Source organism: Hirundo rustica, chromosome 1 (genome assembly GCF_015227805.2).
Source record: "Hirundo rustica isolate bHirRus1 chromosome 1, bHirRus1.pri.v3, whole genome shotgun sequence".
NCBI lineage: Eukaryota > Metazoa > Chordata > Aves > Passeriformes > Hirundinidae > Hirundo > Hirundo rustica.
Window position 1 is genome coordinate 51709230 of NC_053450.1, and position 16300 is coordinate 51725529.

General features: G+C 36.2%; 1 protein-coding gene across 10 annotated transcripts in view; it reads left to right on the forward strand.

Moving 5' to 3' along the window:
* Window positions 1–16300, forward strand: part of PTPRM (protein tyrosine phosphatase receptor type M) — a 442084-nt gene that overhangs the window by 254198 nt on the left and 171586 nt on the right. For all 10 annotated transcript variants that reach the window (XM_040065094.2, XM_040065165.2, XM_040065318.2 and 7 more), the window contains exons 12-13: window positions 12228–12501; window positions 13683–13719. In XM_040065094.2, coding sequence (XP_039921028.1) covers window positions 12228–12501; window positions 13683–13719 — 311 coding nt within the window. The remainder of the gene's footprint in view (window positions 1–12227; window positions 12502–13682; window positions 13720–16300) is intronic.

Consider the following 16300-nt stretch of genomic DNA (forward strand, 5'->3'; position numbering starts at 1 on the left):
AATATTTTATTATATCAGATTTTATCACTAAATAGCCTAGCAGCAGGGTATTGAGCCACACACACACTCCCACACGCATACACACACAAAAGCCATAGCAACTTATTGATGCCAGGCAAGTTCCATGTAATGAGTTATGGTTGAGAGAATACAAAATAAATTCATGGTACCCAGCTAATATTCCAAAGCAATTTAGAACTGATCTTATCTTGATCAAGCCTGGACAAAGAGAAATTAAAGTTACAAGACCGAAATATTCAGTGTTGTGTTGTTATATCAGACATATGGCATCTAACAAAAATGGTTTGTGCAAGACCAGCTATGAATTGTTTTCATTATTATAGTTGATGAGCAAGACCAGTTGAGGTCATAACGCTCTTTGTAAAAAGAGCTACACACTGTCCTCTGAGCTCTGCTAAGCACAAACACCTCCACAGCATGACAAATGTAAAAATCTGAACATCTAAGTTGATTTGCTATTTGTCCTTTAAACTGGAATAAGCCAAAATTATTTCTTTGCACTACACTGCATACCAAGGGGATGGTGGGTGTTAGTCTAAGCTATTCTGATGGAAATAAGGTGTTTTTAATACAAATTTTGAAAGATGGAGAAAGTCTTATCGTATAAATATCTGTAAACAAGATTGGAGAGAAATGTTTCATAAACCTAAACCTCTTTGATGATCGGTGGTTTTCATTATAAAAACTTCCCACATTACTTTGCATCCGTGTCCTCAGCAGGATTTTACTCAGAAGTCTCCCTCCCCCTCTGCCTCTCCCTCTCTGTCTCTCCCTTTTATCCTCTTTGTCCCTCTTTCTCCCCCCCTCCCACTCACCCTCTTCCTTCTTCTCATGCTTTGAATAGGTGATTACTGGAAGAAAGTACTCAAATTAAGAACAGATCACTAGCGGGATAATATAGAACAAGCTCTGCACTTGAAATGGTTTGTTCATTGCTTGTTAACAGCACAAATAACCTCTTGAAATCTCTACCTGCAACTTACTTTTTAAAATTATTTTTAGTCATTTGTTCACAACAAAGTTCTTAGAGAATGAGTAGGCCCTTCTTCCCCAAGGGAGAGCTCTGTTACGAAGATGAAGAGGGGCTAAGCTTCCTCACATGGTCAGGAGAGGAACTGCAGTGTGTTTCTGGCTACAGAAAAGTGTAGCCTAGCTGTGGTTGGAAGGATGGCCTAGGAGATCAAGCCCTGGGGATCAGTGCAGATGAGAGCAGAGTTTTATTTCTGGCGGGGGCAGGGACAATCTGTTTAGCTTTCTCCAAGTTAATATATCATGCTTTCTCCATTCCTATATCTCAAGTTAAAATAAATGGAAATATTCTAAAGAAAAAGAGGAAAATACGCCTATATATGATTGTAAACAACTTGGTAGTGGTGAGGAGTGGAATAATAAACAGCTGCATGTGTAGCTCACTCTCTGAAAATTATTCATTAATTTTTTATTCATCTTTTCTACATTGACCAGCAGAAGCTCTCAGAATAGTGGCTTTGTGGACTATTTTCTGGAATTAGTAACCTCACAATCTCTCTGTGGTTTGCATTCATTTTAAAGGCAAGTTGTGAGAAGACCATAAAGTAGGAGGCATCCCTGTTTTGTGCTGCTTGGTAATGAAGTCAGTCTCAAAGCCCTGGAGGATCTGAAGCTTTAGGTTAGTTCAGTTTAGACCAGCATCATTTAAGTTAGTGACATTGCTGCTTGGGTTTAAATTAAGAGCATAAAGCCTTGTGGAGTGAGATCAATAGTATCTGGTTCCTAGAGGGACTGAGTCATTACTCAGTAGGAATAAAACTTTTCACTGGTAAAATGAAGAAAGGGACTACTTATCTTCTGTGTGCTATATTGCACATCCAAGATGAGAATTAAACTTTCTGACTCATAAATAAGTAAAAGTTTACATCTGATTTTTTTTCCCTGGTTTTCTAAGAAAACAGTTCTTAAGTATCATCCTGTTCATCTGCCTGTATGTTACTTCCTTCCTTCATTAATATAGGACCTCTTGGAAATTTTCAAGCAATAGTTTGAACGTTGCATAGATAGTTAGTTTCTCACATGCTTTGGAATCTCTGTGAAAGATCCAGATTAGCATCTGAAGGGTTAGGCTGCATATGAGTATGAGTTCATTTCATGTGGTCCATCAGCAGAGAGCTACAATTCAATTACCAGCAAGCCAATACGTAGCCCAGAAGCAGCCACAGCATGTGTCACCTCTTTGCCAGTCAGTGTTTGGGAGACACTAGAAGGAGCTGAGCATATTGAGGGTGAGAGCTGGGCATCGCAGATGAATGTGTGGAATAGAGATGGGATTACAGCATTCTGGATTTCTTGAAGTAAAACTTGTAGTGTCTTAGTTTATAAGGCTTTGAAGCATCTTCTGTTTCCAATGACCTTTAAAAAAAACAAGTACCTGGTCGATGTCAATGGAATATTCTTGTCCCTTAAACATGAAAGAGCTGTCAGCAAAAGTGTTTTATTGTTGCCAAAAAGTTAATGGTGACATACCTATCAAAAAGATTACAAGCTTACATTTACCGAGTTAGTTATGGAAGAAGCCAAATATCAGTTGGTAGAGCAATTTTTAAAAATGCTCAGTAAATCATAGGGAGTATAAAGAGATCTTGTAAACAGTCATTCTTGGATAACAATTCCCCCCCAGTCTTATGAAAGTACATAATATGATTTCTCATCTCTGTTATAAAATAAAGTAATTTTATAAATTATGCACTATTTGTTTGTAAAAGGTATTTGATTTCATGCTATGAAATCAAACACCTTTTACAAACATACTGCATATAATTTATAAAAAAATAGCTGGGTGTAAGTTGTTAAAAATGCTTTGTTTAAAGTGTATCTATATTAGATAGACTTCATTTCTGTTTTGTCTTTCCTACTACTACTTTTATTTTCACTTCTTATTTACCAAACAGGATGATACATGTCAAGCTGTTTTTCAGTACATTATCTGTTATTTTCTTCTCTACAGTCCTACCTTGTGTAAACTTTTGTATTTTTGAATATTTCAGTCTTATCCTAGTTTTGTTTTGTCTCTTTTTCTTTCTCTTTTCATACCCACAATTTCTTGTCTGCAACATTTCTTTTTTATCTGTGAAAAAAATCCAAACTAAACCAACCAATCAAACAAACAAACAAACAAAAAAACCCCCACATTTCCAGGTCTCTGGTGCCCCTCCTAGTTTGTCACTTGCAGCATGTATTTATCAAATTTTGATCTCATTGATACTGTATGGGGCATATTGGGGGAGCTCTGTAGTCAAAGATGTCCTTTTCTTGTACAGCATTTAATAGCTGAAAGAAATTATGAATATAAAGCCAAATGCTCTCTTCTGCCATATTACTTGCACTTGCTGAAAACTCCTTATGAAACAGTACTATTTTAAGTAGGCTTAATTTTATTTACACTTTGTATTTGTGACAGTCTACAGACAATTTACAAAATTTATGTATTTTCTTGACATTTTTGAGTTTGAAGAAAAAACAGCCAAATACATAAATCTATAGTAAGTAGAGTACAAGCCACAGTGAGAAGAAGTATGTTTCTGATCATAGGGAGTTTTTTTGGCCTGTAATATTTTTGAACATCTAATTTTTCTGGCAGAAGTAACAATAACTAAAAACTTCACCTACAAAATAACAAAGAGATGTATACTATTACCTTGTAGATGAAAAAGAAAGATAGAATTATGTGGTTATTTCTAAGCATGCAGAAATTCTAATATGTTGTGTCTTATCAGATGGATCGGATCAGTATAGATCAGTAATCAGCCCCTGGGAGAGTAGGAGTGGGGAAACTCTATTTGTTGATTAAGGAATTTCAGGTGTACTGATGTACATAACAGTTGTGAAAACAGTTGCATCCCATCATTTTTGTCATCCTGTTTGTTGTAATTAGGACAGTCACTCATGTAGGCCAGTGCAGTAATGACACTCCCAAGTCCTTATTGGGCACCAGTATTTAAATAATTACAAATAATTAACCATGGGGTGGTATAACCAGTGAGAAAAAAGTATTATTTCATCAGTATTTATTAAGGATTAGGGGTGTTGGGAGGGTTGAGAGATCAGTTTTGATTCCCTTGCCAGTTCAGAAATCTGTTAGCAACAGAGCTAACTCTTGTGTCACAGTTATTGTTGGCGTTATGTCTTACCACCACTTTTAAACGTGTTGGGCAAATGGTTCTTATAAATTTTAATATGCTGTTTCAATAGTAAACTAATACTTCTTTTGAATAAGTGTAGGTTAGTATATGTATTGCATTTATTGATTTTTTGCAAAGGATGGATGGGACAAAGTTAAAATTGCAGTCCATCAGCAGGCTGTATGTTGTAAAACCAAGTACAGATTATCTACTGCCTCAATCTTTATTGTCCTGCTAAATAACAAAGTATTGCAAGCTGAGATCCTTGTAATATTTTTCACTCTCTCCTTCACTACTAACAAAACAAAACCACATTTGGGATTGTCATTTGTGATAACTGAATCTAAAGGGAGAAACATTTCAGAAAGGTTTTGTGAATGGTGTTATGGTTGCCTGCTGGACGCTTTCTGTCCCTGACAAGTGTACTTAGATTCTCTAAAACAATTAATCTCTGTACTAGGAAATAAGACCAAAAAGTTAAACACTCAGTGTCATCAGGACTAGGTGGCATCCAGCATGCGTCGTTGTCTCCTTTTCCTTGCAGAGTTTCTTTGTGCAATTTTTTGAGCCACAGCTGTGATGTGTCCCTTAAATCCTAGGGAGTCCAGATTTTCAAAACAGAAATGTATTATTTCTTCTGCATCTGGAAAAAAGAATTTGAAGGTATTATGAACTTTAGGTGGCCATTAAATTACCATTTTCAGAGTTTATCCATCTCTTCTGCAATTAAGATATTACGTAGCAAATGTTTTCCTTCTCAAGGGAATTGAACCTGTTGTCATATCCTCCCCTGGTGACTGTCCTTGGAGGAAAGAACAAGCAAAATATCTTTAACTTCCAGTGACATAATGCTTTCCATTTGAAAAATTGTCAGGATTTCCTGTATAAAACCATAGGAATGCTAAGGAGAGGTTTGCTTGGATATTTTTTTTTGCAGAAAATCTCCTTTGTAAATGCTGACTTTTAAGTCTTTGAGACCGTCCATACAAAAGAGTTGGGCAGTCACAAAGCAGCTTAGGAGTTTTACATTAAAAACCAGATACTGTTCCCCAGTGGACTTGGGTCTGTGAAGATAAAGCTTATTACGACACCTGAGAGTTTACATTTGGCACTATCTCTAGGGACTGAACCTGAGCTGTCTTATCTCCTCCTTTACAGCCGTTTAGGTATTTCCGCTGTGATTGATCTGAGAAATAGGGCTCCTTGCATGACAATGGAGGTGTTGTATAATATTAGTCTCTCTTGTGTTCATGCCAGGTCTGATGCCAAAAGATTTCTTGAATTTTATTTTTCCCCATGGGCTGAAAATTTCATGCACCAGTAATAGTATTTCCTGAGAATGAAGACAGGCCCTGCCTTGGAGAATCTAACCAGACTTTTCTCTTGACCTGCATAGCTAGTAAATAAAGCCAGGTGTGAAAGTAGGATCATTCCATTCAAGTCTGAGCAAGCTGCTAGCACAAAGTATTTTATTTACTTAACACCTTTCCTACATTTGCGAGGCAACAACTGTTCCGCAGACTTAGAAACCTGCCAAAGATTGTGAAGGTTTTGTTTACAAGGAACCTCCTAGCTTCAAGTAAAGATGCAAACAAAAAGTTAGAAGGATATAAGACTCCCTTCACTCCAAAAAGTTACCAGGAGTTAAGAAAAGAAACAGACAATACACCTCTAACACTGGTATGTCAATTGCTTAAATGGGGACCATTGCAAGAATTTTGATGATTATGTGTTGTGCGAATATTATTTGCAGCATTGCCTAAATCACCTCCCCCCCATATAAATCACATATTAATGTATGATTTTGAAAATACTTGTTGGCATTGTTGTTGCCATTGGTACAGCAACATCAGTTTAGAGATTTTGTTTAATCTGCTTGTTTTTCTTCACTCTAAGTTCTCTATTTTTATATCTGAACATTATGTTCCAACAAGGGATTTTTTTAAAGCTTCTTCACCTTTTTGTAGAAGTTATAGTGGGTATACAGTGGGCAATGTATTTTGCTCAAAGCCCAGAAAATCTCTGATCTCAAAAATAAAATGTCCCTGAAATAGAGGCAGCTACCTTACACAGTCTTCTCCATCATTAGTACATATACTCATTTGTTCTACTGCTAATCAAAAACTCCCTGGTCTTGCCTCTAGTCTACAGTTGAACCATTTGTGCTTTCCCTTTTATAAAATATGCAAAATGGTCACAGGGACAGTGGTCAGCAGGGCAGAACTGCTATTGAGCTGGTTCTCTGGCATTGAATCTGTTCTGGAAATGACTGCACAGAGAGTATGTTTTATTCGCTGTATATTAGGTGTTGCTAGAACTCCTGACCCACTGGCACAGCCTGTGTAGCTGTGGTGGTGAGACACCTGATAAATCAAAGGTTGTTTATCCCCTTTGTTTAATCCATCTATAATAAATATACAGGCTCTTGCACAGTAGGAGGAGGGTTAGTGGCAATTTCTTGTAGCCTTTTTCTATTTGCCTGCTAACCATAAATTATTAATTCCTGTCCTTTAAAGAGTAATTTCCTTTTCCATTTCAAGGTACATTACATACGTATAATTACATATAATTTCTAGAACTGTAAAATTTGAAGTTACAGGATGAATTACAAGAATCTAGTGCAATATGAGGGCATTGAGAAATAGGTACATATCTTGAATGTTAATCCATATAAATATGATATGGCCGTGTCAGAGACAACTGATGACAGAGATGAAGTTATGTTGCATATTATATAGAAAAAACTGTCCAAGGGCTGTGTTCTTTTCAAGAAGCAATGTTAGGCAATAACTTGCATAACACATGATGAGCAAAGATATATGAAGTTTTAGATGCAAAACATGAACCAAACAACTGATATATTTTAAAAGTCTTAATGGCAGTACGATAGAAGAATTTTCAGTTTCTTCTTCTGCAAAAACTTCTACAAAAGTTTTGTTGAAGCTGTGGGGACCCTATAAACTGTGGAGACTCTTACGGTTCAAGCAGTCAGGTTCTTCATGGAATTAGAACTGAGATAATGGGGTGGGATTTGGGTTTCTTAATTTTTCCCTCTATTTGGAACTGGTATTTTAGTAGAATGCAGTAAATGTAGAATGTAGAAAGTGATTCTAGCATTGCAGATAAATAGGGCTGTGGAAACAAGTAACTGAAATAATGGTCAATATGTAAATTAAGGGTTATTCTATTGTTTTACTGTGTAAGCATTAAAACAAAGAAGCATGCAAGTCAAAATAAAGAAATAGGTCTGTAAAAAAGTACCAGTTATGTTTATTTCTAATAAAGCATGAACTTTTAACAGTGAGCAGAAACCTTCAAATCAGGCTCAAGAGTGTCACCGTAACAGCTGCAAAGGTAGCCCTGCAGTTTACACAGCTTATCATGGCACTCCTTAGCAAACCTTTATGTTTTTTACAGGAAAAAAAATTTCAAGGACTATAAGGAAAATTTGAAGATGTTTTAGACAGTTGAAGCAGGCCAGAAGGAATAAGAAAGTTTCTTGTTCTCATTTTACTACTGGATTTCTGAGGCCCATAACAGTTGATTGACCTGCCTAGAGTCACACACAGGAGTTGTATTAAGACTAGTAAAGAAATTCAGGTAGTCTTTGTCTGTATTCAGTTCTTTATTGCATCTCCGTTCTGTGAAATTTATTCTAAAAATTTCTTCAATGTTTTAGTTATGTAAAGCATCAAGACTGTGTTAGAGAGACAAAATAGAGCTGGCAGTTTGAAAATGAAGTAATCAAGCTTGTTTTCCCTTTGTTTGTAATTTGGAATTACTTTGGAATTAGGTGTAGTTATAGGTTAATAAGTTTCAATAAATGCCTAGATTGTACACATTAAGGACTCCTGTATGAAGAATACTGAAGTCTATGTTTGCATTCAATAGGTCCTTCTTGGAAAGTTATTTTGTAACTTTGCATGAGACTTTGGTTCATTAAAATTTGATTTACAGCGCTCTGGTAGTGTGAAATAATGTCCTGACTCAGGAGGTTACCAAACCCCATCATTTCTTGTAGTTAAGACTAGACACATACTTAAGTCTTCTTTGAAATTGTCATTTGTCTAAGTATTCTGATCATCTTTTGTTACCATGCTAATGTGTTTTCTTTCTGCTTTCATGTCTCTTTTTCAACTCTGAAAAAAAATTAGTATATTTTTCAGACAATAACAGACTATTCCAATTTAAGCAATCCAAACTCAATAAATATTGGAGGGACCTGCTATGTCTTATTTCTAACAAAATCTAGGTATTGTGTTCAGATCTGCATCTCTGCATAATCATTTCATTTTGGAGCTGGTTTGGAATTGTTAGAATAAAAATCAGTGTAAAAATAATATAATTTTTTTTTCTTTTTCCATACACCTTTTTTAGTCCCCAAATCCCGAATCACTTGATGCTGATTTTGAAGCATTTGAATCCTAGGTTAAAAATAACTCCCATGTGTTCCTTTCTCAATGCAGTAGCGCACTTCAGTCTATATAGAAATAAGTTTTGTATTTAATTTCCAAGGCATTGAAACTCTATAGTAGAACTGTAATGTGGATTTTACTTAAATTACATTTCTTTTGTTCAGAAAAGTCAGTCGAAATGCTGCCGATAACAGATATGTTTTTGGCACCTTTCACTGTAGTGTAGAACTTGTTTTCTGGATTACAGATAGGAATTTATTCTCTGAAATGTAGAGGTATGGAAAAGGAATAATTCAACTTCAAACAAGCCAGAAATCTGACTAATACAGAAGAGAAATAATGGAGTTGTGGCACAGTGCTAGCTCAATTCACTGAGCTTGAAACCCTTTTCAGAGTAGGCAGTCCAGCTGTTACATATTAAAGAAAGCAATATTAATCATAAGAACTGGAGAAAGCTTTTGGATTATAATTGTAATTGGGGTAATTTTGTAAAATTCATTAGCAGGATGATCTCATTTGTACAAATGTAAAAAGTATCACTGGTAAAATTCTGTCAGGTTTCCATTGACCCAGGTGCTCATAATGTGTTAATTTACATCAGAGAAACAGCAGTGTGTGGAAATTGGCCAGCAGATAGGATTTAGTTATTTTTCATTAGCACTTGGACTTTGATGAAGGGGAACAGAAAAGAGTTGTTTGACCTTTCAGTGCTTAAATTATTAAAGAGCAAATAGATTTGAGGTCTAGATGCTTGCGAATCTAATTTGTCTTGTGGAGTAAGGATTAAAAGACGTTTTGAGTTTGAAATTGCTCCAGTCAACTTACTTCTTTCTTTCAAGTATCTGAAAATGAGTAGATGGCAGGCATCTAAAAGGTATACAAGGAGTAATGTATGTAGTATAAGTAAACAGGGATTTACCACAGGGAAAAGAGCATTTTAATGACAGATTTGTTTCTAAAATGTCTACTGTCTTTCACTTTAATCACTGAGTGAAAAATTAAGAGAATCCTCATTTCAGCCAGTACTGAATTATCATATTATCTCATCTGGTCTGATGTCCCTGTTATATTAAGGCCTGCTGCAAGAAAGAAGTAACTTTGTTTACTGTCCATCTTGCTTTAGTGAAACAGAGGGATTCTTACATTTGCTGCAGGCAAGCGTATCCAGCTTCACTACCTTGCAAGAATAAATGTTTATATCACCTTCTGCATTTTTTTTCCTGTACTGCATTTAAGTTTGCTGATGGTATTTATTGTAGATTCACTGCAAATTAATAGTTAGAGAAGGCAATATGCTGTCTTCAAAGTAGCTTGGAATCCTGGTTCTAAGCAGCTCTATTTTGTTCTAGAAAATTAATTGTGAAAATCATGTCAAAATTTGATTTGTAAGAAAAAACCAAGATTTTGATGGAGATATTCCATGGCTAGATTTTTTTACAAATCAGTTCCCACAGGATCAAAGAAAAGATTGCTGTGGATTGACCTTCATTTATTACTCAGCATGAAATTAATCAACTAATGAAAATATTTCTGTTTGTTCTAAAGACTTTGTTGCACAGAGCTGCAAAATGTACAGACAGAGGCCTTCAAATGAACCCTCAAAACATTTCTGTGTCCCTGGCTGTAGTAAATTTATGCAGGGTTAGATTTCTGCGTGAAGTTCAACATTAAATTAAAACATTTAAATTTGGGTGTCCACTTCTAAATGTCTGCATGTGAGCTGAGTATTTATTTATTGTAATCAGTGGAGTCTGAGAAGCAATTAGATTTACCCAAAAGTAGACACCTTCTTTCTGCTCAGTTCTCTGAGAATTGTAGATGTTACACATCTTCATGAAGGCAGGTAGGTTTAAGTGTGTTAATGTTAAACTAAAGCTCCACCATGTTGAAAGTCTAAATCAGGCAGAAGAAGAGGTATTGATTGCATTCTCAGTGTTAACTTTCTGGGTGTTTTTTGTGAGCATAGAAGTCCAGCATCTCCTACTGGAGATGCCAGATCTTAAAAATACAGTCATCAGGGTCTCTGGCATATGATCAGTAAGTCTGGTGAAAAAACAAAAACAAAACCAAAAAACACTAAGATGGTCAAGAAAATTGGCATTTTCTGCCCCTTGGTGATAATTGACTATGAAGACTTGGAAGACCTTAAATGATGATGTCCTAAAATCATAGAATGGTTTTGGTTGGAAGGGATCTTTAAAGATCATCTAGTCCAACCCCCTAATGTGGTCAAGGGAAACCTTCCCCTAGACCAGGTTGCTGGTCTACCAGCATCTCTCCTGTCATTAGACAGTTCATCCCTTTATTTCTAAACCAGATTTGCCTTTAGAAAGGAAAGAGCCATCGCTGTGCAGGGATATGACTAAGCCAATAAGTAAACCCTTTTGGGTCCAGACTGAGGTGATCCTGCAGAAACTCAGCCCATGTGTCCCTGTACTTTGAGCAGAATCTTCTGTAAACATAATTCCCTACCTACAGATGATGGAAGAGTAGCATGTCAGAAGACTCTGTGAATATTTCATCTTTAAGAAACTTCCCGTGCAAAGATTGCTGGTTTTTATGAACTGTCAACTTGAAAGATCATAAATTGTTACTGGATGTAGATGATATGCAAAAATGTGGACACATTGGCGCTTTGACATCAATTATCTAGACTGACTTGTTTACTGGGATTCAAGATTCCAGGAGGCAAATACTGATTAAGAACCACTGGTCCCCAGTGAAGCAGTAAACTTGTCAGCCAGTCCTCTTTAGAGACACGGACTTCCCACATCACAAATTTAAAAGCACTGACTCAGTCTTTTACAGCAACTGCAAGGGTATAATGATTACACTGTTTGCATATACAGCAGAAATTGCAATTTCTTTGTTCCTGTTTGAACGTCCATAGCACCTTTACAGTGGAGTTGGATGGACAGTTCTCTGTAGGTCCCAGTACAGCAGAGACTGCAAGTGCAAACTGACTTGCTTTGCAGAATGCAGAAACTGAAAAACATGGTTATCTATAAGATGTGTAAAAGTGCTTTGCTGAGTGATAAGTGACTCTTTCCATCAGAAGGAGTTTTATAGTTCCTCAACAATAGTCAATATGCCACTGCAATTTTACTTTGTGCTTTTATAAATACTTACCATGTCAACAGTTAAGCAAATACTGGTCCCTGTCTCTCTGTAGTTTATGTCTTCATTTTTATCTGAGTACTAATTTAATTTCATTTAGGTAAGATAAGCAGGTTAGAAAATGAACTCTGTAGCTTTATGCTTGCTTTGGTGAACTAAATAATACTTAATTCCACATTTTAGCACTGATTAAGCACACTTCTTCTGTACAAGAGTTTGAACAAGAAAATGTGCTGTGCATTCACTTGTGTGAAAAGCTGTGGTGTGTATGGTTAATTTTGTTTTTACAAACAAAATTACTGTACTTTTACAAAACAAAATTAATTTAGAAGCGTGACTCTATTCCACAGATTTGTACACCTGAATATTAAAATTACATTTTCTTCCTGCGTTCTTTGTTTTTAGCAGTACGTTTTTTTCCAATAAATACTGGTATGCTGTTATGGTTTTAGGATAGTTTGACTGGACAAGTTTTAAAATAACTACTGTTTCTTTTGTTCTTACCTTTCTACATTCTTAGTGTCTATCAAATTGTTGTGGAGGAAGAGCGCCCACGGAGGACCAAAAAGACGACTGAAATCCTAAAGTGCTACCCAGTGCCCATTCATTTCCAGAATGCCTCACTCTTGAATTCCCAGTACTACTTCGCTGCAGAGATTCCAGCCAATGGTTTACTAGCTGCTCAGCCTTTTACTATTGGAGATAACAAAACCTACAGTGGTTTCTGGAATACTCCTCTTCTTCCTCATAAGAGCTACAGCATCTATTTTCAAGCCGCTAGCAGAGCCAATGGGGTAGGTCTTGCAACAGTCGTGATTTTATACAGTGTTTGTGTGTAAATAAATGATTGGCATCAACCAGCAGGATGCCCAGTTTAGTTGCTAATGAGAAAACGAAGTAACCGTGAAATTTAACACACTGAGTTTAAAAAATAGCAGTTTTCCTAACACAATATTGCTTAATGATTAAAGGTTACAGGAAGGAGGAGCGGGAAACCACACATTATGTCAGTAGTGAGCAGGCAAACTAGTATGTTGGGCTTCTGTCTTATTTGCTAAAAGCTGTCCAGTGACTGTGTTTGACTGGCTTTTTTCCTTCCTTTTCGTTTTTTTCTTGCTTTGAACAAGAAAATGTTGTGATTTCTTTCGTTACGTTTAAGCCAAACATGATTGTGGATTTTAGCACATCTGTCTTGGTGTGTCCATCCCTATTACCTCAGTTTGTAACATCTTGATCTCCCTTTTTCTCATTTGGTTGCCATGATTGAATTAGAAGTCACTTTTTTTTCTTTTTTTTTTTTTTTTTTCTTTTTTTTTTTTTTTAATTTGTTTTTGGTTTTTTGTCCCTTTCTGCGAACAGAATAAAAAGAAAAAGAGGTAGATGGAACTCAAATGAAAAGTGTGTAAAAAGATCCTCATGGATCATGTTTCATCGAACTAATTCTTCCTGGAATTGTTTTCCATTTCCTGGACAGACCTACCCAGAGCCCTTCAATTCTTGATAAGCTTTGGCTGTCTGTGCTGACAGCCTGGAAATGTTTTCTGCCAGAAACCATAATGGTCCCTCATTCACAGTGCACCGACAGTGCAGAAATGTGAAACACCATTGATTACTTTTTCTTTCTAAAATTGTCTAACATGATGCCTCAAACTATACTTTCTGTAAGAAAAAAAAAAATCTCCCAAGGTCATTATGTTGCCAGAGTTAAAAAGCTGAACACTTGCCTGTGCTCCTGCGAATACCTTTCTCATTTTCTAGTTTTAGAGGAATCTTAAGTGAAATATTTGTGTACCATACCCAAGCAATATTTGTCGATACTATGAATGCACTTTGGAGTTAGCTAATAAGCGGTTAAATATGGAATGAGGCACATTCTGCTCGGACGTTTTATCAGTACTGTTAAGAATAGAATCATGGGTGATTTTCTCTCTTCAGAAACACAAGATGTGACCTTTTTCCTCTTTATTTGACACAGGAAACTAAAATCGACTGCGTCAGGGTAGCCACAAAAGGTATGTTTGTATTATGTCATATATTCTGTACTTCAGCTTTTTGACCTTCCCCTCACATGGTGTTTGGAAACTTCCAGAAGTGTTTAAATTGCTAAAACAGATCACTAAACATAATATAGAATTTTCATAGAACCATTTGCTTCCTAGCTGAGATTTAGGAAATTTGTTTGTTTGTTTGTTTTTAATCATAAATGTATTAATTACTTTTAGTTGTCTGCTTGAATACAGGGCTTTAAAAATATATTCTGTGGGTTTTTATATGATCTCAAAATAAATATTTTATATATATATATATATGTATAGTATAGATATAGTAGAATTGTAAAATTTTCGATTGCAGAGTACATACTAGCTGCTTATACATCCATAGTGAAAAATTGCCCCTTACTTGTAAGCAATTACCTTAACTTAATTGCTGTAAAAAGAGAAGAGGCGAAATCATGTTCTTCATTTTAATGAGACAGATCAGCTATATTTACTCGACTGTCAGCACATGATACTACCGTTTGTGAGACAAATATGTATAATTGAGACAGTACTGGCTGTAGGTTTTGTCTCCAAACATGGAAAGATAAACACACTGCTGATCTATTTATCTTTGGGGTCTAGATCTATCTGTGATTACCTTTGTAGTCTCACTTTTTTAGTACCTTTAGCTGGTGACAACTTAAAAGCCTGAAAAAGAAGTGGTGGAATAGTACAATTTACTTGGAGATTGTAGTAGGGGAACGAGAAAGAACATGCTGCTGTGAGTAGGAACAGGAAATACCACCTGACAGTTCGGGCACCTGGCAAGAGCATGAAACAAAACCTGCTTCATCCCTATACCACTGCACCTTGCAGGAGATCATGCTTGTCTCAGTTACTATCCCTAATGGAAACCATTCCACCATGATTTCCTTTACACGTGGACTTCACAATTCCGTCACCACCTCTAAATCTAAATGGGGTGGATGAGAAAGTAATGTTAGCATAAAGTTGCCCCTGTTGAAAGTTTGGATACTCCCTGATATGACAAATACATTTTTCTGCCTCTTCAAACTGATTCCTGGCTTCTTTTCTTTTCCAAACCAAAGGAAATAGTTTTAATTTTAATTTGCTAACTGACTGCTTACTAAACCATAGAAACCTTTCAAATATCTGAACTCAAACCAAATATAATACAGACGAGAGATTAATTCCAGATGCAAGTGAAATCCTGTATTGTTTTCAAGTAGCTTCAGAGATACCAGGAGTGAACTACATTATGTCAGAAATCAGATCATTAGGGGAATGGATTTTAAATTTTTTGAAGATTTGTGTTCCTAATCACTAATGGATGTTGAACTATTTAAATTACTTGACTGACTGAAAATTTTTACTCTCATTTGAGAAGCGAGGGTGACTTTGTGGATAGGAATAGCTCCCATAGCAACAAGCTACTTTGAGCTAACCCATTTGGCAATGGAGATGTGAGAAATGCAGCTTTTATTTTAAACAAATCTCCCTACATTCCTGTTTTGAAAGCATGTTTCCGAATTTTTCATAATAAAATAATGTTAGAGGTTGTTGTGAAGATTTCTCTTTTTTTGAAACCAGAGGTATCTTTGATGGTATTTACAGTCCCTGGTGCAAAATTTTCTTGGGGGGCTACAGTAAAGCACTGATTTCCATGATCTTAAACTGAGTGCTTGTATTACATTTGTAATCTGTATTAATTTAAAAAATTAAATGGAGACCATGACATATTTTAATATGCTATTAAAAGTAGCTGTCTGCACAGATGTTTTCCCTTCGGATCTAACAGAGATGCTTAAGGGAAAAGCAGAATTTTGTGCCCTCTCTGGACTTCCCCCATTTGGGTTGGGAAAAAAACAGCAAAAATGCTCTATGTCTGTAGGTCAAAATCACTATACCTACATACAAGACATAAAATTGTCCTCTCCCATTCTCCTCTCCTTGTGTTCGACCCCCGTGAACAGCTTGGTGCAGCTCAGTCCATTCATGTTGTTTGTGCCCCAGTAAGCAGCGGCTGCTCTGATCACTCTGTCAGATTTCTCAAACTTGCACCATTTTGCACTGAGCTTTGGGACTACAGTGTTGCTACTAGACAGTAAACTACTTAAGCTCTATGTGCTTGTTATGTCCATCTATTTATGTGCTGTAGTGCTCCTGACAAGATTGGTAATGCCCTCCAGTACTATCTAGTTTTCACATGCTAGTAATATTACTGAAATATTTGCAATCTGGGCTTCTCTTATTTTCAGAAGTTCAAGTTTGGTGGTTTTTAAAGCTAGAGGAAGTGCTTTAGGCCATTTCTGTATAAAACTGGTGCAATCTGCTTTTAAAGGTCTGATCCTGAAAATACCTACAGCCTTGTGTAGGCCATAGGGATCAGTAGACATACTTCAGATTTTAGCATGTATATGAGAAACCATATGCTTTCACAGAACCACAGAATATTCTGAATTGCAAGGGATCATCAAATCCTGCTCTTAAGGGAATGGCTCATATGGGGATTGAACCCACAAGCCTGGTGTTCTTAGCATCATGCTCTGAGCAGCTAGGCCCTAATCAAGTCAATTATGTACCTAATTTTGCA